At 40.7% G+C, this 26,045-nt stretch overlaps 1 protein-coding gene across 1 annotated transcript in view; it reads right to left on the bottom strand.

Moving 5' to 3' along the window:
* lct (lactase) overlaps nucleotides 1-26,045 on the bottom strand; it is a 44,479-nt gene that overhangs the window by 1,538 nt on the left and 16,896 nt on the right. The window contains exons 7-15 of the mRNA XM_062964132.1: nucleotides 23,855-25,417; nucleotides 18,045-18,313; nucleotides 16,885-17,175; nucleotides 13,329-13,527; nucleotides 9,751-9,953; nucleotides 6,567-6,664; nucleotides 5,146-5,280; nucleotides 2,872-3,095; nucleotides 1,107-1,343 (exon numbers count right to left, since the gene is read on the bottom strand). Of these exons, the coding sequence (XP_062820202.1) occupies nucleotides 1,107-1,343; nucleotides 2,872-3,095; nucleotides 5,146-5,280; nucleotides 6,567-6,664; nucleotides 9,751-9,953; nucleotides 13,329-13,527; nucleotides 16,885-17,175; nucleotides 18,045-18,313; nucleotides 23,855-25,417 (3,219 nt within the window). The remainder of the gene's footprint in view (nucleotides 1-1,106; nucleotides 1,344-2,871; nucleotides 3,096-5,145; nucleotides 5,281-6,566; nucleotides 6,665-9,750; nucleotides 9,954-13,328; nucleotides 13,528-16,884; nucleotides 17,176-18,044; nucleotides 18,314-23,854; nucleotides 25,418-26,045) is intronic.

The raw sequence follows: 26,045 nt of genomic DNA, 5'->3' as shown, positions 1-26,045 counted from the left end.
GCTTGATCAGAACAGACTTCTGCCCTCGGCAATGAACTCAAAAAGTGAGTTGCAATGGAACAAATCTGTCTTTTACCCTCATAATTCAACAGCAAGATGCCAGCCATTTTTTCTCATCAAATATGAATGAGATTCATCTTAGTGCAAGGGCTCACTTGCACTGCTGTGTAGGTGTTCATATTGGAGGAGGCTAGCACTATGTGTTGCTCCTACTTTATAGTTCACACACCTAAACGTGTTGCAGTCCCAAAGAATTTGTAGAGGCCCTTGTTCACACTCATGAACTGTACAGGGCCAGTTTTATTGGACATGCACCCATATGCTAAAAACATCCCAGCAAATGCATCCAATAATCATCAGGAATTTAAATTGTGAGCTTTCGATATCTTCCTCAGCTGTTCTCTCATGCTAAATGCTCTTAAGAATCTCATAACTGTTTCTTTAAATCATTCCATTGAGAAATGCTTCAGGACAGATAGCAGCAGGAACAAGTGCAAAAATAAAATCTACATTGCCCTATACTATAGATAGGAAGTATAGTCCTCCAGATGTTATTGGACTACAAGTAATACCATCCCTCACATGCTGGGTAGAATTAATGGAAGCTGCAATCCTAACAACATCTTGTCACCGTTCCTCAATCTTTTCCTACAGGCTCAGTTTTTCAGTTTACAATACTTAAGCAATGGCAGAAACATAAAATCATTAAAACATGTACAACAAAATCTCACTGCAATATATATCTCTATATATATTGAATTGGATAGAAGGCAGCCATTTCTTTTCATTGTTTTTTAGGATGCAGTATTGCATTTTGACCCTTTTATTCCAAGAAACCAAGATTAAATAGTTTAACAGCTCATGGCAGTTGCAGGCTGATGCTATGAAAACCCTGAGTAGTGGGTGACATTTTAGCACCAAATGCTACCTTCCTTTCCAGATAGGTGTCCGCAATATCATAAAATACATAAAAGAAGTCGTAGTGAGCTGGTTTTCTGGGCAAACCTCATGCAAACCCATGTGCAAACTGTCAATGTTTCAAACATGTAGGTCCTTCTAACCAATTCTCAATATGAATCTATTTAAAACTATCAGTAATTTCTTACCTTCAGGTTGTGGCTCTAGACACAAGTGAGGCCCAGTGGCTGGATCTGGAAAGCCATTACATCGAATGATAGAGGAGTAATATTTTGAAGACTCCTTTGGAATTCTGGATAGTTTTGGGTCTGTATAGTTGGTATAATACAACCCAAATCTCTCAGAGTAGCCCACTGCCCACTCAAAGTTGTCCATCAAGGACCATACGGTGTAGCCTCGTAGATCAACGCCATCATGTACAATTGCTGTTAAAGCGCACAAAAGGAGGAAGACAGTTCTTACAGAGTGCAATCCAGTGCATACACAATACACTGAAACAGATTCCTAACTAAATGTATCAACTTCCAAAGCTGTGTTAGTTTGTTGTAGCAAAGCTAACAAAGAGTCTTAAGGCATCGAATTATAGGATTGTCTAACTTTTCATGGACTGTGGGGCCACTTCTTTCATGAGCTGACCATGATTTTCTGTATAAGATTTCTGTCTTGATGTCAGCCTGTTGTACATAGCTAATAAGAGCACAGAATGAAACAAGTCCTTGGCAGCAATGGCTGATACACACTGGGGCTGGTGGAGTAAAGTGTGTGGTCACCTCTGGGATAGCTAAGGAGGTCACCAAAGGCTAAGCCAACTACAACTAATTTGCTCTCCAGTCTCTTCCTTTGCAAAGTCTACTTTTTGTATATCCCTACTGGTTGGGAACTAGATGGCAATGATCTATCATAAGACATAAACAAACAATTTCTAAAATAAATGTACACCTAGTTCATTTCAAAGTAGCAAGCCTTTAGGTAAAGATAAAGGTTTTCCCCTGACATTGTCTAGTCGTGTCTGACTCTGAGGGTTGGTGCTCATCTCCATTTCTAAGTCAAAGAGCCGGTGTTGTCCGTAGACACCTCCTAGGTCATGTGGCCAACATGACTGCATGGAGCACTGTTACCTTCCTGCTGGAGCAGTACCTATTGATCTACTCACATTTTCAGGTTTTTGAACTGCTAGGTTGGCAGAAGCTGGGGCTAACAACAGGAGCACACTCCACTTTTCGGATTCGAATTGCTGACCTTTCGGCCAACAAGTTCAGCAGTTGAGTGTGTTAGCTGGATTATTTATAATGAAAGTGTGAATATCTTATTTAATGGAGTAGAGCATCTCCTTCCAAAGCAACCTTTTCCAATATTATCATAGGAATTCTTCCAAAGTCAAATGGAAGGGTTTGCAAAAGTCAAACTGGGATGGTTGCCTAATGAACACCCACTTTTATCCACCCACATTCAAAATTATTGTCTGCCTTTTGGTAGTAGGGTATACAATTGTCGATTTCTATAATATAAACATGAAAAGTGTGTTTATGCATATTTTTCAATTGCACAAAGGTTTGCTTATTGTTGTCATCTAAATCTGGCAAGAGCAGGCGTTCTGGCTTATTTTGTAACAAACCACAAAACATGGTTTGTTATATGGTTTCTCTCGCAGGCTTATGGAAAGTGAAGCAATCCAAAGCATTGTCTGTTTCCACTTTCAGGTGAAGTATGAAGCTCTGTGCTTGGGTTAATTGTTTCTGCTGCAGGTGGGAACCACAGGACAGCAGGCACAAACATGCTGCTTTTACTAAATATATCATGGTTCTCAGGCTTCCTAGGCTTATAATTACGGTGCACGTGGTTGCTGTATTGCAAGGGAAATGGGACAAGTTAGAGGGGGTCATATCAATTTACTTATTTCCTGAATTTTTATGGTTAATTGGGAATATACAGATGAAAGAGAGTACCACGTACCTTTCAAAGCTTCATTGATGTAATTCTTTAAGTAATGTGTCCTCCAGGGATCATTTAAGCTCTCGTCTACACGTTCTGAAATTCCATTTTCCGTCACATAAATAGGTGGGTTATTGTATTCCTCCTTGATCCACTTCAAGAGCTTTCTAAAGCCGAATGGGGTCACTTTCAACCACAAAGAGCCAGAACCCAGCCAGCTACGGTCTGCTATGGTGGCAACACCTCTGCAGAAGAGAAAGCAAGTGAAAAGACTGGTGTGTCCCAAAGCATGAACTCCAGCTGGATATCAACAAGCCAAGAGGAACTGTAAGCAGCAGCATCTTTTTGTTGGAACAAGTGGGTTGATCGGTGTGATACAGTGCACAATAGACTGTGTGTTGAGTTCAGTATGAAAGCTTCTCAGTTAATGCTTCCCAGAGGGTGATCTGTACAAATCGTTGTCTGTGAATGTAAGCAATTGCCATAGAAAGTAATGGATCACAGTCACAAGGAGTACAGGATTATTTTTTTGTTGTTCTTCGAAGACAGCAAGCAGGGATCATACAACAGTGAATAACACCAACTGCCATAATGAAAATGATACCAAAGAAATCTATCCCTAACACATCCTTGACCCAAAGTTCTCAAGCACCCTTCTGTTTTTAAAAGTATGACAAATTAGCATTTTGATGAAAGGCCAGTGTGATATAGTAGTATGAGCACTGGACTATAACCCTGAAGGCCAGGGTTTAAATCCTTTGTCCAGCCATGGAAACACACTGGTTCAAGTTGCACTCAGTCAGAGTAAGCCAATGGCAAACTCCTCCTGAGAAAGTTTTGCCAAGGAAACCTGTGTGGTTTGTTCAATGTATTGTCGTCACAAGTTTGAAATTACTAGAAGAAATTACTAGGAGCAACAACCTTTGAATATTAAATCAGAAGTTGGCAAATGTCAGGATTTGAAGCAAAGTCCATAGTGGATCACATATGACACAGTTAGCTTTTATCTGTCACCACCTCAGTACCCAGATAGCCAATATTGTCCTCTTCTCAAAATTGAGGTGGGGGAGATTCCCACTGGCAATTTCATTGCATTTTGAGACAGAGCTGTACTTTGTAGGCAGAAAGCTGCTGTACTGGGATGTTTTTTTTTTTTTTTTCGTGTCAGGAGCAACTTGAGAAACTGCAAGTCGCTTCTGGTGTGAGAGAATTGGCTGTCTGCAAGGACGTTGTCCAGGGGACTCCTGGATGTTCTGATGTTTTTACCATCCTTGTGGGAGGCTTCTCTCATGTCCCCACATGGAGCTGGAGCTGATATAGGGAGCTCATCGACGTACTCCCCGAGTTGGATTCGAACCTGGCAGCCTTCAGGTCAGCAACCCAACCTTCAAGTCACAAGGCTTTAACCCACTACGCCACTGGGGGCTCCGTTACCGGGATGTATTTATGAGTGGCCATGCATTTTATTTTATTTATCGTGTCAGAAGCGAATTGAGAATACAGTTATAATGTAAAACCACAAACAAAGTTAAAAACTTGGCATTATTCTAAATTTACTTTGACAGACGCTGGCCACTTCAAGTGCCTCTGGTGTCACTGTGAAAAGGTCCTCCGTTGTGCATGTGGCAGGGCATTGTAGTAAGTAGTCTGTGGTTTGCTCTTCTCCACACTCGCATGTCGTGGGCTTTGCTTTGTAACCCCATTTCTCAAGATTGGCTCTGGCTCTCATGGTGCCAGAGCAGTCTGTTCAGCGCCTTCCAAGTTGCTCAGTCTTCTGTGTGCTCAGGAGGGATTTTCACAACCAGTATCAGCCACTGATTGAGGTTCCGGATTTTAGCCTGCCACTTTTGGACTCTCGCTTGCTGAGGTGTTCCTGAGAGGATCTCTGTAGATCTTAGGAAGCTATTTCTTGGATAGGCCACAACTGGCCTGCAGGCCTTAGTTTGGGGACCCTTGATTTATATGCTTGATAAATATGAATTACCATGAATTACCCCTGCTCCACACCAACTTTTGCTTTGGTTCCACCTATTCTGTCTTTAGTACTGTCCTTAACTTCTGGAATGCAGCCACCCAAGACCCTCCCTAACCCTATATTCAGTCCATACCACTGAAAACGTTTACTCATCCCCTTGTTTTGGCTAATCAGGTTTTTTTCTTAACTATCACATAGTGCAATACAATGCTTATGAAATATGTTTCATCAAGGCAGAATACCAAATGTAAGAATCTTGGCTATTGGTACTAATAACCATTTGACACAACCTCCAATCATTAGTTTTGTACATCACTTACCTATCAGCATCATACGATGTCAAAAATGCAGGATAGTTTAAGTTGGATGCCAGTACTGTAGTGTAATGGTTCAGACCAAAAAAGTCATAGGTGCCTTTTATCCTCTGCTTTTCACTTTCAGTAAATTCAGGGAGGCTACATCATCGAAACAAAAAGGTGAAGAGTCTGATAAACTATACATTTATCAACATGTTAACATGCTTATTAGTTTAATTTTATTAACTTCCTTTTTAAAATGTGCCAGATGTCTTTTATAGAAGGAATACAGCACAGTTGAAGGTTAACATAAACATCAATAAAAGGCTGCACATATATTTCATTGTGCCCAAAGGGGAGAAGCATAACAATGAGAACTGTCCCTAAGATTTAAGAGGGTTCTTTCCGTGTCAAGAGCGACTTGAGAAACTGCAAGTTGCTTTTGGTGTGAGAGAATTGGCCGTCTGCAAGGACGTTGTCCAGGGGACACCCATCCGGATGTTCGATGTTTTACCATCCTGTGGTAGGCTTCTCTCATGTCCCTGCATGGAGCTGCAGCTGATAGAGGGAGCTCATCCACACTCTCCCCAGGTTGGATTCGAACCGGCAACCTTCAGGTCAGCAACCCAACCTTCAAGTCATCAGTCCTGCCAGCACAACCCACTGCCTCACCAGGGGCTCCAGATTTAAGGTAACAGTTGGTAAAGCCTTCCCATCAATTGCTATGATGTCAAGCAAAATTAATGATAATTCTGTTATGTATCAACAGAGGCAACATTCATACACATTATTCGCATGGAAAGACCAAGAGCTGATAGCATTGCTTCCCATTCGATTCTATGCTTATGATTTTGGTAATTTCCCCTCTGACATGCTTTTCAGATCACATCTTCATAGGCTGAAATCCATCAAATCTTTTCAGGCTGTGTTGCTCTGTCCCCCATTGTTTTCTGCAGATATATTTGGAGACCATTCCCTTATTCAGTCTGTCTCACACTCTACTCATTTTTGACTACCACCATATTATATCTCTTGAACATTTTGGACTTTACTGTTGTGTTTTTTTTTCTTGTTTGTTTGTATATTATCCACTACAAAATTGGCCTATGGACCTGCTACTGTTGGCCCACATACTGTAATTCAAGGACCCTCCCTCGGCTTGTAGCTTTTCTGTGGTCAACAGGGAAAAGAAGAAAGGATGCTTCATCTGTTTTTACTGGAAGATTAACTTCATTTGGCTGCATCTCTCACTGAAGTATTTCCACCCCAGTTGGTTATAAAAAGAACCAGACTGAATGCCTGAAATTCATCTTTTCTTCTTCCCTCCAAAGCCCTTGCCCTTTTTGTGCTGTGACTCTTTGAATGTATGCCAGCAAACAAAGACTGTCTTGTTTTATTGATTGTTCTGAACAATGGGATAAAAAACGTTTTAAGTAAATAAATACCGTGATTGGCCCTGGCTTTTCTCCTGTATCCTCCTTTTCATCAGCTCACTATAGTCACCGTTTTTGAAGATCGGATGGGCAAACCAGCCAACATAGAACTATGACGAGAAAATAAAATGATGATCCTTAAGGATGATTGTATATATCGGTTTTGCAATAGCAGTGAAAGTAAAGCCTATAATTACCAATTCTACAGAAACAGACAAAGGCAAAGACTCACAACTCTCTCTCTGTAAATGAGGTTTAAAGAGACAGCATAGTATCCAGCAATGGCAAGTGAACCAGAAAAGCTGATGCTAACATTACTCTTCCAGTGAGCTTGAGGTACCATATATCACTGAGAACTGGCAGTCCAGTTACCAGGTGATGAATGGACACTGAAGTGCATATCATCCATAGCTACATGTAGATGTAGGTCCTTGGCTTCTGCCTCTCACAGAGCATCCAGCAACTAGCTACCATGAATGAGCCAATGCTCTCTCTTCCAAGACCTTCTAGTATCTCTTGCTTAACAACAACAACAACACTTTATATTTCACCCTATCTCTCCAAGGGACTCAGGGTGGATCGAAGTACACACATACAGCAAACATTCAATGCCGTTTTGGACAAACAGGATATGACAGGCAGAAAGAAGGTATGTTGTGTCGAAGTACAGTTTTGGTGCCTTGGAGATTACTTATTTATTTATTTACAATATTTATATTTTGTCCTTCTCAACCTGAAGGGGCCTCAAGGCGGATCATAATGCACATATACATGGCAAACATTCAATGCCCTTAGACATACAACATATGCAATTTAACATTCCAGCTTCCGGTTGTGCTCAGTTTCAGCCACGGGGGGTGTTTTTGCTCCATTCTCTATGACGAAGAGCAATCAGGACTTCCCCCTTCCTTTTGGTCACTGGCATTTCTGGTCTTTTGATTTTATAGTGTTGTAAAATACTAATTTATCTAATTACAGCTCTAAGCTGTTTATGAACTGCTTAGGTAAACAGTGAGCTGGGCTTAACAGTCGGGTACTCACCCTGACCGGGCTTTGAACTAGCCACCTTTTGGTTGTTAGATCTTATTATGGCTGTTGGTTTACCAACTGTGCTAAAGCCCAGCCCTTGCACTAACAACCTGTTGCAAGGACTGATACATGCGGTCCAATACATTTTTGCTTGGAGGCAAGTCCCATGACGTTCAGTGGGGCTAACTCTCAGATAAGTCTAAGTTGTTGACATTTGAGTCTATACTACCGTGTTTCCCCGAAAATAAGACAGTGTCTTATATTAATTTTTGCTCCCAAAGATGCTCTAGGTCTTATTTTCAGGGGATGTCTTATTTTTCCATGAAGAAGAATTCACATTTATTGTTGAACAAAAAAATGAACATTGATTATATACTGTACAGTAGTTGTCATCATAAACCAGCATAACCAGACAAACTGTGAATCCTATCAATAATTTCTTGTTACTACCAATATTTCCATGTACAACACTTTATGGTACAACACATTTACCGATCCTGCATGCTCTGGTGTTCTGTTCGGCGAGCATGCTTCCAAACAAAAACTTTGCTAGGTCTTACTTTTGGGGAAGGTCTTATGTTTAGCAATTCAGCAAAACCTCTACTAGGTCTTATTTTCTGGGGATGTCTTATTTTAGGGGAAACAGGGTATATAAGCCTATGAACATATTTGGTAATCACTAATTTCTGAAGGCCCTCAGAAGGCTGCACAAGCTCCATTCTTTAGATTATGATTGAGCAAATGGACAGAGAGTAGAGACAACAAGTTCCTCACAAGCTCCCAACTCTTAACGGGCTGCATTGGAAGTGATACCATGTTTTTGGCAAGCTAGGGCCATTTTCCTTGGGTACTTTTCCACCTGGAATTTGGGACGCTGTAGGAGAAGACAGTCTGCCAGGACTGAGTGATCTGGTATGTATTCTATGATTTGAGTGTTAAAATTCTCCTGAAAATCAGCTTGAGGGAATGGCAGGGTTTTTGGTGTTGCAAAAGTGGTTCTGGAGAGCAGCAACAAACTTGCATGCTGCACTTCCACCAGCCTGTTCTTGAGGTTGCTGTGCTGACCAATCATATATGCCTAAGCAAACTGTAACCAGCATCTGTGTGACATGAGCCTGTGTGAGTATGGATGTATATGTGCAGCACTCCTGTCTTCGCCCCACCAATGAGGGCAATAACCTCATTGATTTCTAGCCTGCTTCAGACTGATGCTGATCAGATATCAAGTTTTGGAGGCACTCTGCAAGTAAAGGAGAAAATATTCATGATACTCATTGTTTACTGAATGCCTTAACTGGGATTCTCTGTTTCTGATTTTAATTAAATTAAATGAACATCCCCTCTTTGTGCTTTGAAGTCAGACTGCTGCATAATCAACGAATGTCGTCAAAATGGGACTCTCCTAAGCACACAAGAATGTCATCATCACCATCTGTAAAATCACGGTTTTCCAAACTGTGTGAAACATTCAAATATACTGTTGGGCTGCAACTTGTCATGGTTTGTAAAGGCACTGTGCTGTGTGTATGTTAACTGGAAAATGATGTACATGAAGCCGATTGGCTCAGCCTGCAAAAACCTGGGGATTGATTTGGTACTGTTTCTGTTCTGCTGCTGCAGAACCAGTTTGGACAAGTTTTCATTGCTGAGTACTGATGGTGAAGAGAGCTGTGTGCTCAGAGATCTTTGCTATTTTGAGGCCTGTTTGCTGCTGAGAAAAGAGGATGAAGACTATTCTTCTCTGAAGCAGATTTGTGGGCTGAGAAAGGACTGTTTATGACTGTGGACTTCTGTAAGTGATCAGAGGGACCATTGTAAATACTGTTTTTTTTATCTCTTGGAATCAGTAAAGTTCCTGTATTTTTGTTCTGCAAACTTGAGTGGCATGTTATTGTTCTGCAGATGACTCTAGATCGCAGGCACACATAAGGGCTTCCATTTATCATCATCATCAATCCATAACACAACTCATATCACAGCCGGCCAAGGCTAGGACAACTGTGTTAGATTATGTTTGCACAACCTATAGCCTTTCCGGCGTTTTGGACTTCAGCTCCCAGTATTTCTGACCACTGGACAAGCTGGCTAGGGCTTCTAGAAGTTAGAATCCCAAACACCCGGAGGGCCACAGTTGTGCTGGAGGCTACAGGATTATTTCATTACCTACCTGGACATGTCTTCTTGCAGCATCAATGTCCTCCTGCTTAGAGGGGTTCTTTGGTTCAGCCCACTCTGAACTCATGGAGAGAGAAATCAAGCCTTTTTGTTTTGGACGATACGTTTCGTTGTAGAGATGCCAAACTTCAGCGTGAGCTTTGATCAAGTTGTGCCCCACAATATAAGGGGCTCTCCCTGGTCTGGCAGAGATGCCTAGGCAGATAGTGATATCAGAAAAGCGATTATACGGCAATAGTGGAATCAGCTAGAGCAACAGTTAGTAGTACTTCTTAATTGGACAGTCCAATCATTTCACGTTGCTGACTTTCTGCAAGGAGAAGCCCTCAAGAAACTGATCAAATAATCTCTTTCTTTCACTGGACATGTCTCATTATCATTTTAACTACATGGTTGGTAGCGCACAAAGCTCCTAGAAACATAATTAAGAGCGAGTTTGCTTACACGGTCAGAAACATAATTAAGAATGAGTTTGCTTAATACATGTAGTCTCCATGGATCGATTTCCACCCATCATTTGGCTAGGATTGAACATTCAGAGGCATAAAAGAAAGGCTTTTCCCAACTAATTATGGTAAAAGATAGTTACAGATCTCACCCCTATGGACCGGGCTGTCCTAATTTGTGTTGTTGCCTGAGGCAAAACAATAAATGTATTTCTCTGTTCCAAGGATGGTACATAGTACCCAAGGCTGCTTGAGTTTTAGACATGTGAGGTGCACACTAATTCTTCCAACCACTAGCAATAAAAATATAACAGCAAAGTGAATAAAATTAACCATTTGCTGTTTTTTCATGATTCCCATAAATGTGCTGCCTTAGGTAACCTCAATATAGGGACACTATTAATACCATACTTAGGGACAACTTTTAACACGAATACTAATACTATACTACTAATAGAAAAATGTACCTCCAGCGACAGCAAGAATAGCAGCAAAAATGGGATATGAATATACGAACTCCTGACAGACCCCACCTGGACATGAATAGCACCTTAAATGTATATTTAAATGTATAATTACAGTAGAGTCTCACTTATCCAACATAAACGGGCCGGCAGAATGTTGGATAAGCGAATATGTTGGATAATAAGGAGGCATTAAGGAAAAGCCTATTAAACATAAAATTAGGTTATGATTTTACAAATGAAGCACCAAAACATCATGTTAGACAACAAATTTGGCAGAAAAAGTAGTTCAATATGCAGTACTGCTATGTAGTAATTACTGTATTTATGAATTTAGCACCAAAATATCACGATATATTGAAAACATTGACTACAAAAATGCGTTGGATAATCCAGAACATTGTATAAGCGAGTGTTGGATAAGTGAGACTCTACTGTATCTATATTTTTTAATGTATACTCTTAATTTTATTGTAATTTTTAATCTCGGTAGATTTTTAAATCTGATGTAAACTGTTTTTTGATGTGTATGTTTATATTGTAAGCCGCCCTAAGTCCCCTGATGGGTGAGAAGGGCGGGGTAGAAGTGAAATAATAATAATAATAATAATAGTAATAATAATAATAATAATAATAATAATAATAATAATAATAATAATATCCCTGTGGGCAGCAAAATCAGGCAATTCCAACTGGCTGGTCCCCCACGAGGGTCTTCCTCCAGGGGCAAACCAAGAATGGGCAACTTGGAAGATCCTGAACAGACTTAGAAGTGGAGTGGGCAGATTTAAAGACAACCTTCAGGGTGCTAATATTTATTCAATACTCATGTATACACTCATGAATAAGGCTCAAAATTAAGGATTTTGATTTGACCCATGGATAAGTGAAAGAGATGCCACTTCAGTGAGCCATCTGCCCCAGGCCACCACCGCCATTTCCCTGCCCAGCCATCCCTAAAGGCCAGAAGCAGTTCATGATAGAGAGGGTAGAGAAGTTGGTGCTTTTCTTAGGTTATCTCAGAATAGATTAGGCTATTGCCTTTTGCCACTTTATTCAGATAAGGGGATATTTCCTTTTTGGTAAGAGATAGGAGCCCTGGTGGCGAAGTGTGTTAAAGCACTGAGCTGCTGAACTTGCAGACCGAAAGGTCACAGGTTCAAATCCGGGAGTGGAGTGAGCGCCCGCTATTAGCTCCAGCTCCTGCCAACATAGCAGTTCGAAAACATGCCAATGTGAGTAGATCAATAGGTACCGCTCCGGCGGGAAGGTAACGGCACTCCATGCAGTCATGCCGGCCACATGATACCTTGGAGATGAGCACCAACCCTCAAAGTCAGACATGACTGGACTTAACATCAGGTGAAACCTTTACCTTTTTACTAAAGGTACAATGCTCACAATGACTCATGGATAAGTCAGCCTAGGTTTTTTAGGTTGACCTTTTGGCTTTTTTTTCCATGTCAGGAGCAACTTGAGAAACTGCAAGTTGCTTCTGGTGTGAGAGAATTGGCTGTCTGCAAGGATGTTGCCCAGAGAACACCCAGATATTTGATGTTTTACCATCCTGTGGGAGACTTCTCTCATGTCCCCACATGGGATACTAGAGCTGACAGACGGGAGCTCACCCCACTCCTCAGATTCAAACCTTTTGGTCAGCAGTCCTGCCTGCACAAGAGTTTAACCCATTGCGCCACTGGGGGCTCCGACCTTTTGGCTAAGATTGCTAGACATACGTAAGCATATTGGGTAACTGGGAGCCCCGGTGGCGAAGTGCATTAAAGCACTGACCTGGAGACCGAAAGGTCCCAGGTTCAAACCCCGGGAGCGGCATGGGCGGTCGCTGTTAGCTCCAGCTTCTGCCAACCTAGCAGTTCGAAAACATGCCGGCGGGAAGGTAATGGTGCTCCATGCAGTCATGCCGGCCACATGACCTTGGAGGTGTCTATGGACAACGCTGGCTCTTCGGCTTAGAAATGGAGATGAGCACCAGCCCCCAGAGTCAGACATGACTGGACTTAACGTCAGGGGAAAACCTTTACTTTACCTATAGGGTAACTTGGGGTATACTAAAATCCATTCTTTATCATGGGACACCCAAGTTGACCCTGTGGCTCAGTGCTTGGCACTGGCTACCGGCTGGGCAGGGATGACTTAGTCACATATACTGATAACTTCTCTATTAGACTATTGTAATGGGGCTATCCTTGAATACAACTCAGAAACTGTTGCTAATCCCAATGTAGCAGATAGACAGCTGAGTTGAATATTGTCTTAGTAGCATATAACATTGGTTTCAAATTAATTGCACAGGCCGCCAATACGTTCCCAGGTATTGGCAATGACACTGAAAGCCCTAAATGACCCGAAACTAATGACGGGGGCAAGCCTGAAGAGCTGACTTGATGAAGTGTTTCTAGAAATCTCAGTGACTTCACTTGTTGTTTCTGAAATACTGGGTGACAAAAACCATCGGCATTATCCATGATTCCCCACATTTCCTGCATCAGGTCTATTTGGATACAGAGTCTTGAATACAAAACTATTCTCTTGCAGGAAACCACCAAAGTTTATTTAAATCAGTATCTTCCAATCTTCCAAAGCACCCGATAGTGCAGATCAAAACAAAATAAGCAAATTATCCATATCCTACATCTTACCTGGTGCAGATACTCCATAACCATGACCAATATTAGCAATAGCATAGGGTTCATTCAAGGTAATCCAAAATTTCACCTTCTCACCAAGCCTTTGGAAAAGAAGCTCCGCATAGGACTTAAATCTCTGGACTATGGTTGAATTTTCCCACCCACCAACTTCTTGAAGAGCCTGAGGGAGGTCCCAGTGGTAAATAGTGACCTAAAAATGGAAGGACGCACATACAAATATATGACATTTTAGTAAGTTACTTAGTTAACTTGTCATAGTAGGAGTGAAATATGTAGGAGATGAATGACAAATCTATATATATAAAAGACAAATGGTGTCCTCCCCTGCCACTAAACAACAAAAGTACAAGCCCCAGAACCTAGAAATTTGGCAGCACAATCCACCATCCTTGCCCCTACGTTCCGACAACAAAAAGAAAAGAAAAATAAAGTCCTAATTAGAGGGAGAGGAATAATTGTCTTTAGCCAATTGCTGCCAGTTAGAAGACTAAGCTCCACCCACTTGGTCTCCTAGCAACCTACTCAGGCCTCACTCTCTCTTCCACACTGCCTATAAAATACAGATGATCTAATTTGCACTGGATTATACGGCATTGTAGACTCAAGGCCCTTCCACACAGCTATATAACCCATTTATAATCTTATATTATCTGCTTTGAACTGGATTATCTTGAGTCCACACTGCCATATAATCCACTTCAGTGTGCATTTTATTCAGCTCTGTAGAAGGAGACTCATATAATCCAGTTCTAAGCAGATAATATAAGATATACAGTGGTGTCTAACTTATCCAACATAGCACCCTGGCAGAACATTGGATAATAAGAAGATAATATGTTGGATAATAAGAAGGGATTCAGGAAAAGCCGATTAAACATCCCCTTCCCTCACGACCCTATCTGCTGCCAAACGGCCATCCATGTCTATGCCAGGCATCCTCAGAGATTATGAGATCTGTTTGAAAACAGACAAGTGGGATGTTTATTTTTATCTCACCAATGATATCCAGGATGGGACAACTCTTATCTGTCTCAGGCGACTGAATGTTCCACTTGGCCACCTTGATGACCATTGAATGCCCTTCCACCTTCAAGGCCTGCCTACTTCCTGCTTTGGACAGGAATCCTTTGTTGGGAAATGTTACCTGGCCCTCAGTACATCATGTCTAGAATTCCCTGATTACTCAGTGCTATTCTATATTTTTTTAATACTGGGAGCCACATTTTGTTCATTCCAGGCAGGCAGGAACCATCCAGGCTTTGAAGCTACAAGGCTATTCAGTGCCAATTCCAACATTCACACTTGCCTAAAGCAGACAACAGTTCTTTCTTCCACCCTGGTCATTCCACAGATATATAAACCCCACTTCCTTTTGTTACAACACATTTCACAACCTCTGAGGATGTCTGCCATACATGCAGGCGAAACATCAGGAGAGAATACATTTGGAACATGACCAGGCAGACCACAGAACTCAGAGCAACTCAATACAAAGAGAAACAAAAATAATAAAATAAATACAAAAAACAAACTAAAATAATACAATTAACAAAACATAAATAAAATAATATAATCAAATAATAAAATATAATACATACAAATAATAAAATAAAATAATAAAAACACAAATAATAATGAAAGAATAAAAATAAAATAAATACAAATATACAATAAAAATAATAAAAAACACTAAGAAATAATTAAATACACTAAAAATTAATACAATAAAATACTATAATAACAGAAATAACTAAAAATAATACAAGAAAATAATAAAATATAATAAATAAAAAGGTAAGTTACAATAAAATTAATTTTAAAATACAAATAACGTCAAATAAAAATTCCACAACAATTTTTAACCAATACCACCACCACTTTGCCACAGCACCGCGTGGCTGGGCACAGCTAGTGCTTTATATAATGTTATAAACCAGTTGCAACTGCCAACCAGGTTGTAGAAATATATGGTATTGTATCCATGGGGTCCTTCCACTGGGTGGACATTCCTTGATCCCTCTCCTCTTTCAAAGCTACCCCATACATCTTCAAATCTTCTCTAAAATCTTGGGTTTGACCTGCAATGCTCAGCTGAAAAAATACTCTTATACTGCAATCAGAAAATAAGGACAGTTTAGGAAGGGCATTTAGAATAATCGGCCAGAGTTCCTACACAATCCATTACTCTACAGGATTCAGCCATGGAAGATGAAGGAGAATTATAGCTCTATTACTCTGTAGTGTAAAAGGATTTTAAAATAACAGGTTTCAGAGCAGTACTAGTTTTACAAAATATATGAATTCTTAGCTACCTTTGACAACACTTCAACATAAGGCCAAAAATCTTAGTGACTTTAATCTTTCCATTTCCCCGTCCTGTCTTCTTTCCTGGTTCCAATTTTAAAGCAGGAGGGAAAGAAAAGCAACACGGAATAAAATGGATTATGCGGTACAGACAGGGCTATTAATGAGTCAAAATGTCATGTGGCCACAGTTTTTTGCAAAAGGCTCTCATCTTGGAATCAAGCATAGAACATCTGAGACAAGTAGAAATGTATTGGTCTTTTTGTCTGGACACCGACCCATTCATCGAAAATAGCATTCCAAAGCAACTTCCAACTTGAAACGTGTCCAGGACAGAGAAGTGGATTTCTATGACCAATCCAGCAACATTCGCTTCTCGGCCTTTTGACTAAGATCAAGTGTAGCATGACCAATCCAGCAACAATTTCTTAAACTCCTGAAGGTTTAACATTGAAAGTCTCAATATATCTCAGAATCTTTGTAACAGAGAGACAACATCAGTTTAGTAAGTATCCCTGATAGAGTTTGATTCTATAGTATGATGTTTTCAGCCTCCATCTGCTTGTATTAATGATGCAAACTGAATTTCTCACTAAGTTATAGTGCCAAAATATATGTGGACAAAGGTCAGCTAATAATGTCGTCCCTTCTTCTCATTCCCTATATAAGCGTTGATTTGGACTATTATTTGATTTTTTATTCAACATATTCTACTATACCTGCAGGCAATACACTAACTTATAGGTTAAAAGACAAAAAATGTTGTATCCCACCATCTGCCACTTGAGATACTGCCTCAGTTTGCCTAATGCAGTGGTTCTCAACCTGTAGGTCCCCAGGTGTTTTGTCCTACAACTCCCAGAAATCCCAGTCAGTTTACCAGCTGTTAGGATTTCTGGGAGTTGAAAGCCAAAACATCTGGGGACCCACAGGTTGAGAACCACTGGCCTAATGGTTGGACCAGTTCTGATGGGACCATTGAGTACATTTATCTAGACTGCTAATTAGTATAATCTAATGCAAAATTTAATCATTACTGTATCTTTATAGACAGATGTAACCGGTGCTCCATGCAGTCATGCTGGCCACGTGACCTTGAAAGTGTCTACAGACAACGCAGGCTCTTCGGCTTAGAAATGGAGGTGAGCATCAACCTCCAGAGTTGGACATCACTAGACTTCATGTCAGGGGAAAATCTTTATCTTTATCTTTTAACTTGCATAAAACTAACTACTGCTTTTACCTGAGGCTGGATATTGGCTGCAAGGAGAACATCCACAAGCTTCTCATAATAGTTCAGGCCAGCTTCATTGATGAGTTCAGTGGTCCCATCAGGAAGTACGCGAGGCCAGGAGATGGAAAAGCGATAATGAGTCACCTTGATGGCTTTCAACATAGCCACATCTTCTTCTATCTTGTGGTAACTGTCGCAAGCTATATCTCCATTTTCATCATTATTGATTTTCAACGGCGTGTGAGCAAACTGATCCCAAATGCTGAGGCCTTTCCCATCTGCTCTCCAGGCACCTTCAATCTTTGATGAAACAAGGTATAAATCATATGGTATATTCTCTCTTTTCTCCAAGGAGTTCAAGGTAATGTATATAACCCTCCCTTCTGATTTTAACCTCAGAAGCCTGTCCGGATAATTAGTCTGTGAATCAGTGCATATGAGAGGTCAGAGGGCACTAAGTGACCGCTATGGTTCAATAACAATTTGAACCGGGGTCTATCCAATCTTAAACCCCTTCACCCCAGGGATTAATTGTTATCAAGACAAACAGTATTTTGAAGATGCATTCCTCTTCCCAGACCTCATCTTGATAGAATTTATTGTCGGCTTCCTTTCCACAAAATTAATTAATGTTTGGATTACTATTCACAAACGATTCAATAAGAATCTGTATTAAAATACTATGGTTACTCCTGACTTCAGGGGGACCATTGAATCAACTGGATTTGCCTAAGTGTTTCCTCACTATTGAATTACCGTGTTGTGGAAGGCTTTCATGGCCGGAATTACTGGGTTCTGTGAGTTTTCCTGGCTGTATGGACATGTTCCAGAAGCATTTTTTCTTGACATTTCACCTGCATCTATGACAGACATCCACGATGCTAATCAAGGTGGTCAATTGAAACATTCACACTTGCCTCAAACAGACAAGAGTTCTTTCTCCCACCCTGTACCTTCTGAAGATATATAAACCCCACTTGTATGGTTTCCAACAGATCTCACAACCTCTGAGGATGCCTGCCATAGATGTAGGTGAAACATCAGGAAAAAATGATTATGGAATATGGCCATATAGCCTGGAAAACTCACAGCAACTTATTGAATTACTGTTTCAATGGGTTTGCTTTATTTGGGATTAACCAATAGGATTGCAGCATTAATTTACTAACCTGATAAGCTGCTGATGCCACACTCCAATAGAAGTTCTTTGGAAACTCCCCGTAAAGGAACTCTTCATCTTTTGGCAAAGGAATTCCATTTTGACGGATAATTTCTGAGTAATATATAGCAGATGTTCTGGGAGTCCGTGGTCTGCTTGGTTTTTCAAAATCAACCTGGTGTAGACCAAATCTTGCCTCATAACCATTTAGCCATTCAAAACTATCCAGGAAAGACCAAGCAACATAGCCTTTAAGATTCACTCCATCTAGGTTGTAAGCTAAAATAATAATTAAAAAAGAAAAAATGTAATTGTGAATCAATATGCATTAACTTGTCAGAAGTAAGAAACAAGCACATTCTTTCTTATCTGGTCAGAATAACAGTGAATTAAATGGCATTTCTTTCCAGATACAGATAATAGGGATCTCTAAAATGCAGACTTTTCAGCGACATTGGAAAAAATAATTCTATTCACAGAGAAAGAATGGCCAAACAAAGTTCATAGGACTGTGTATTAAAAGCTTGAAAAATCTATATTTGGAATATAAGACTAAAGTAGTAAAGGTTTCCCCTTGACATTAAGTCTAGTTGAGTCTGACTCTGAGAGTTGGTGCTCATCTCCATTTCTAAGCTGAAGAGCTGGCGTTGTACGTAGACACCTCCTTGGTCATGTGGCTGGCATGACTGTATGGAGTGCCATTACCTTCCTGCTGAAGCGGTACCTATTGATCTACTCACATTTCCATGTTTTCGAATCGCTAGGTTGGCGGAAAACAGAAAAATGGCAATTAGATTGGAAAAAATCAATTTATATCCCCATACCAAAAAAAAGGAAATGCTAAAGAATGCTTAAACTTCCGTACAGTGGCACTTATCATGCAAGGCAGACTCCAGCAATCCATGGAGCAAGAGTTGCCAGATGTCCAAGCTGGGTTCAGAAAAGACAGAGGAACGAGAGACCACATTGCCAATATCCGCTGGATAATGGAGGAAGCCAGGGAGTTTCAGAAAAACATCTATTTTTGCTTTATTGACTATTCTAAAGCTTTTGAATGTGTGGATCATAATAAATTGTGGCATGTTCTTTGTGGTATGGGGATATCAAGTCACCTTGTCTTTCTCCTGAGAAACCAAGTAGCCACAGTAAGAAGAGGCCACAGAACAATGGCTGTATACTTTCACTCTACCTATTCAACTTGTACACAGAACACATCATGCAATGTGCTGGGCTTGATGAATCCAAGGCTGGAATTAAAATTTCTGGAAGAAACATTAACAACCTTAGATATGCAGATGATACCACTCTGATGGCTGAAAGTGAGGAGGAGCTGAGGAACCTTATCACCAAGGTGAAAGAAGGAAGTGCAAAAGCTGGGTTGCAGTTAAACATCAAGAAAACCAAGATCATGGCAACTACACCTATTGATAACTGGCAAATAGAGGGAGAAAACGTGGAGGCAGTGACAGACTTTATATTTCTAGGTGCGAAGATCATTGCAGATGCCGACTGCAGCCAGGAAATCAGAAGATGTTTACTTCTTGGGAGGAGAGCAATGCCAACCTTGACAAAATAGTGAAAAGCAGAGACATCAAACTGGCAATGAAGGTCTGCATAGTGAAGGTATAATAACCTATGGATGCAAGAGCTGGACCATAAGAAAGGCTGAGCGAAAGAAGATTGATGCTTTTGAACTTTGGTGCTGGAGGAAAATCCTGAGAGTGCCTTGGACCGCAAGAAGATCCAACCAGTCCATCCTCCAGGAAATAATGCCCGACTGCTCACTGGAGGGAAGGATGCTAGAGGGAAACCTGAAGTATTTTGGCCACATCATGAGAAGACAGGAAAGCTTGGAGAAGATCATGAAGTTTGGGAAAATGGAAGAAAAAAGGAAGAGAGGCCGACCAAGGGCAAGATGGATGGACGGTATCCTTGAAGTGACTGGCTCGACCTTGAAGGAACTGGGGGCGGTGACGGCCAACAGGGAACTCTGGCGTGGACTGGTCCATGAGGTCACGAAGAGTTGGAAATGACTGAATGAATAAACAACAAAAGGTTGGCAGAAACTGGGGCTAACAATGGGACCTCATCCCATCCCACAGATTTGAACTGCCGACCTTCTAGTCAGCAAGTTCTGCAGCTTAGCAGTTTAACCCTCTGCGACTAAAAGATGTCTTTAATTTTATTTTAGTAAAGGTAAAGGTTTTCCCCTGATGTTAAGTCCAGTCATATCTGACTCTGGGGGTTGGTGCTCATCTCCATTTCTAAGCCGAAGAGCCGGCGTTGTCCGTAGACACCTCCAAGGTCATGTGGCCGGCATGACTGCATGGAGCGCCGTTACCTTCCCGCCGGAGCGGTACCTATTGATCTACTCACATTGCCATGTTTTTGACCTGCTAGGTTGGCAGGAGCTGGAGCTAACAGCGGCCGCTCACGCCGCTCCCGGGGCTTGAACCTGGGACCTTTCGGTCTCCAGCTCAGTGCTTTTACACACTCTGCCACCAGGGGTCATTTATATTTATATTATATTATATTTATATTATATTTATAATTTTATTTTAGAATGATATAAAATGATAGGTGCATGGGATAATGTTTATTCGAAGCTGTATTGAATTCTTTGCTGGCAAAAAACAGGACATTAATTGATTAATTAAGTCACATTATCTTCAATGAGACTTATTGCCAGAAAGGTATGCTTAGAATTACAACCCTAAAGTAACTTAATATAGATCAAACTTTTCTCACACATTCTAACAATGTAGTAATAAAAATGTTTTCTCAGGAATCCATGTAATGGTTTTCATTTTATTTCCAAAACTGAATTTAACCTCATAAATGATACATACAAACAGGACTGAAAAGCCAACACAAGGAAAAAAATAAGGCTTTTTCACAATTTGCACATGAAACGTGTGTATCTAAAAATGGGAGCCCAGGAAGACGGTGTGAGGAAGAGTTAATAGGAAACTCAGTAATAGAAAAGATAGTGCAGTGGTTCTCAACCTGTGGGTCTCCAGATGTTTTGGCCTACAACTCCCAGAAATCCCAGCCAGTTTACCAGCTGTTGGGATTTCTGGGAGTTGAAGGCCAAAACACCTGGAGACCCACCGGTTGAGAATCACTGAGATAATGGGACCTTATTGAGAATAGATTTGCTCGGAAAATAGCCCTGAGATGGCATGAGAAAGGGGGGAAAGGGATAAAATATTATATATTATCTAAGGAGACATTCATGGAGCTATTGGATGACCAGCCTCATTATAATTCTATTCTGAATGTTATTAGGTTCCTTTCATCGGGGTATTTTAATCTAATGATTTTATCTTATATTGCTGCTATAGTCCCCCCCCACCTTTGAAGTTGACTGAATTGCATTGGTGGTTGTTTGATATTATTAGTGTTGTATAAACCTTTGTTTTGACTTCTGTTTTATCATCTTCTTGTGTTTTAAACTGTGTATATTGTTAATGTATTTGCACTGTTACTTTTGTAACATTGTGAGCCACCCTGAGTCCCCATGGGGAGATGGTGACGGGGTATAAATAAAGATTATTATTATTATTATTATTATTATTATTATTATTATTATTATTATTATTATTTATTAATAATCCACAGGAAAATCAACATGACAGGAACAAATGGGCTGTCAAATGGAGATGACACCTTTTGTGTTTGTACAGAACAGGGGATTTCAGCCAGTCGCTTATCAGGGAACCAGACAAGCAACACCTGCTGAAAGTCCCTTTTCTACTCAGTGGTTAAAGGTACATTTTGAGTTTCACTCTTCTTAGTGTGGATATCAGAAGAGGAAGTATAACTATGTGTCTGTATGATCCTTCAAATGACCTGTTGACTTGTGGCAACCATATGAATTCCATAGGGGTTTCTTAGGCAACGAACATATAGAGGTGGTTTTGCCATTCCTTCTTCTGAAAGGTAGTCTACATCACCTAGTATTTATTGGTGGTCTCCCATCCAAGTACTAACCAAGACTAACTTTGCTTAGCTTCTAAAATCAGGTGGTATCTGGTGACTTTAGGGTGCTTAGGTTAGCCATGTGTTGGGGGTGCTTTGAATGCAATTTTCTTGCTTCTTGGCAGGGAGTTGGACTGGAAGGCCTACAAGGTCGCTTCCAGCTATGATTCTATGAAGTTGTAGCCATAACTCCTGCCAAACCTTAAAGCTTTTGATAATGATGGATTCACCCTTACTTTGATAATCTAGAATAAAATCTGCTTGATTTCAGTGATTTCAAGATTTCCTCAACATTGCAGTATTGAAGAAATAGTCACTTATTCTCCAGCAAAGTAGGGGTTGGGCGTTTGGGGGTGGTGAGGCATTAATAAGCATTCTATTTCAGTTTCCTAGACCATATTTATGCCTATTCAAAGTTGACAACAAGTTCTAAAATTGTTACTAAAACATTTACAAAACTGTGTTTTATTGTGAAAGATGAAACATTATGTTGATGAGAATTCACATCTGCTACTAAGAATTCAAAATAGATTGCGGTATGACAATCCAAAATTTCAGTGCATATTTATGTAAACTAAATTTTAGCATTGCTTTATGTTTCAAAAAGGCCGAAGTTGACTGAATTAGTGTAATGGAAGAAGTAGAAACAGTGTTAAGATTGTTAGGAACTTTAATGGCTTAACGTTTATAGCCACATTCTTGATGCTGAAGGAGATATAAGAAGGTGGGAAATTACTTTAGAACAGCAAGAACCTTAATAGATTTATCTAGGCACAGTTACTCAGCTGTATTTCAATATTAATAACATTTTAATATATAAACATTTCTGCAGATGGGCCAAATACTGACAGCTAAACCACCATTTTATATGCATGAAGAACCACTGTGGAAAACAGTCAGGTTGACTTGGGATAGTCATAAGCTTAACTGATATCTCAACTTCATAGGAACAACAAAAGAGTAAGGAGGTGGGAAACTATGCATGCCACTGAGAGTATCTGGGAAGGTAGTAAAAGCCATTTGACAGTGGGATACGCTAGTTCAGGGTGTGGTGGAAATTCCTTTTTTGGAGGTTTTCAAACAAATGCTGGGTGGCCACCACAAAACACACCTGGTGGCCTTGGATCGGTCACCTCTTTCAATGACTTTATCACTTCTGATGTCTGAGCTGCGGTGGCGCAATGGGTTAAACCCTTGTGCTGGCTGAACTGCTGACTTGAAGGTTGGGTTGCTGATCTGAACGTTGGTGGGTTGAATCCGTGAGACGGGGTGATCTCCTGTCTGTCAGCTCTAGCTTGCGGGGGCATAAGAGAAGCCTCCCAACAGGATGGTAACACATCCGGGCATCCCCTGGGCAACGTCTCTGTAGACGGCCAATTCTCTCATGCCAGAAGTGACTTGCAGTGTGTTCTCAAGTAGTTTCTGACACAATTTTAAAAATCACTTTTGACGGAATTGCACGGTTCAACTAGTTACCTCCAGATGTTGATCAGAAAGAGGCTAAGTCCTACTTCTGGTGTCAACTCAAAAATAACAAGTTAACGAATAGGACTTCTTTAGTCAAACTGTATATAATGGGTTTACTACACTGAGGCTAACAAATAGATTTCAGAGACTGTCAGATACTCCTACGTTTTTTAAAATTTATATCTTGTAGAAAATTAGTTTTTCATTCAAGTCGCACTACACCACATGTTTTGGTAAATGCTCTTCTAGAAACTTTCAGTAATATTCAAAACGAAGCCTTGTTTAGGTGGTTACATTGAATGGTGCACTAACTTTATTTGGTTCCGACAACGAGATTACTGAAGGCATTGATCTTCTAGTATAGTATCTTACCTTTCAAAACTTCATCAATGTGGGTTTTATAGAAAAAGATCTTGCTAGTATCATCAACCTCAGACTTGCTTTTCAGCCCAACTCCATTCTCAGTAATGTAAATGGGAGGGTTGCCATATTCTTCTTTGATCCAGTTTAGCAACCTCCGAAGCCCCCAGGGCACGGCTCGCATATTGTCTATTGCAGAGGTAGGCCAGGAAGAGTCATTCTCCAATACCTTTTCTTGGTCATCCTCATAGGAGAATGGTCTCAGCTTGGTGGTCTTATGCTTTATGAGTTTGGCAGTGTAATAGTTTAGGCAGAAGACATCCGCTGTGCCCCTGATATATTCTTTCTCTTCTTCTGTGAAAACAGGAAGCCGGGAAGATGGTAGTTTCTGCAGCTCACTCCGGTTCCCTACTTTCCACTTCATGGCATCTGGGTAATCTCCATTTTTGAAAATGGGGTGAGCAAACCACCCTCCCATAAACTGCAGGTAACGATCGGCTGCCTCCACATTTCGGGGGTCATTCAGCGGCTCTGGTTCAACCCAGTCCATGTTGAGACTCAGAGAAACAACACCTTTTTGGGTTGCTCTGTATTTCTGGTCGTATGTATGGTAAGCTCTAGCATGAGCTTTCAATATTATGTGGGTAACCTTATAGAGTGCATAGCCTGGATCATCTTTGTAATTTGGTGGGAACACTGCCAAATCATAGCCCAGGGATGAAATTGCAATTGGTTCATTGAAAGTAATCCAGAACTTGACCCTGTCTCCAAAAGTGTGAAAACAAAAGTCTGCATAACTATCAAATAGTTCAACCATCTCAGGGTTCAACCAGCCACCAATGTCCTGCAGAGCCTGGGGCAGATCCCAGTGGAAGAGTGTGACCATTGGAGTAATATTTTGGGCCAGTAAACCATCAATCAGCCGGTTATAATAATTAACCCCATACGTATTTATGGAACGGTTTCTTCCATCTGGAAAAATTCGAGGCCATGACAAGGAGAAGCGATAACTGTTCACTCTTAATGCTCTCAGTAAATAAAGATCTTCATCAGCTTTATTGTAGCTATCACAAGCTATATCTCCTGTTTCATCGTTTTTAATGTTCCCAGGGGTATGGGTAAAATTATCCCATATGCTAGGTCCTTTTCCATCTGCGTCCCAGCCTCCTTCAATCTGGTAGGCAGAGCTAGAGACGCCCCACAGGAAATCTTCTGGGAAAGTACCGTAAAAGTATATATCTCTTTCTAGTTTTGTCTGTTTTGAAAATGTTTCCCAAACCACTTTTGCCTTTGAGGGAACTTCAGAAGCTGGTAAACTAGGCAATCTTAGGGGCATAGAAATATCTTTTTTGAGATGCTGAAAATTTTTGTTTGTGACCTTATCAGGAAATCCATTGTTTTCAATAACAGTCGAGAAGAAATACGCAGATTCCTTTGGGGTCCGTTGTCTGTTTGCATCATCAAAATTCACATGGTGAAGGCCAAACCGTTGACTGTAACCTGCTGCACCTTCAAAGCCATCAATCAAAGAGCGGGCAACATACATCTGAACGTCAACAGCATCTAGCTTCACAGCTGTCACAAGAAAGAAGAGACAAGTAAGTTAGCTTTTCATAATAACCATAACTTAACTCCCCTTCCATGAATGTGATGAAGGCAATTTGCACACTGCCAACATGTCAGAGCGAATCAAAGTTAACAGATGGAATTAATTGCTTTCTACATTTCAGACACAATTTAGTTCAAAAGATAAATTATAAATGACCTCCTTATCCATGGATTTCATTTCACTCATACTCCAAAAATATCCTCCCCTCCCCTAATATTCCTTCACTGCAGTTCTATGGTATGCTTCCAACCCAAGTATAGTCAAATTATGTGGTGCGTTATTATCTATGCATTCAGATATCCAGTGTGGGTAGGTGGCTTGGAACATAACATTATCCACAGATATGGGGATTGTGAAGAGCCCCTGGTGACGCAGTGGGTTAAACCGCTGAGCTGCTGAACTTGCTGATCAACAGATCGATGGTTCGAATCTGTGCAGCGGGGTGAGCCCCCACTGTTTGCCCCAGCTTCTGCCAACCCTAGCAGTTTGAAGACATGCAAATGTGAGTAGATCAATAGGTACCACTCTGACGGGAAGGTAACAGTGCTCCATGCAGTCTGAAGTAACTTACTTTCAGGCAGAGTTGTAGAAATT

Source organism: Anolis carolinensis, chromosome 1, assembly GCF_035594765.1.
Source record: "Anolis carolinensis isolate JA03-04 chromosome 1, rAnoCar3.1.pri, whole genome shotgun sequence".
Classification (NCBI taxonomy): domain Eukaryota; kingdom Metazoa; phylum Chordata; class Lepidosauria; order Squamata; family Dactyloidae; genus Anolis; species Anolis carolinensis.
Note: the sequence above shows the minus strand (reverse complement) of the source record. Positions and strands in the feature narration are given on the sequence as shown.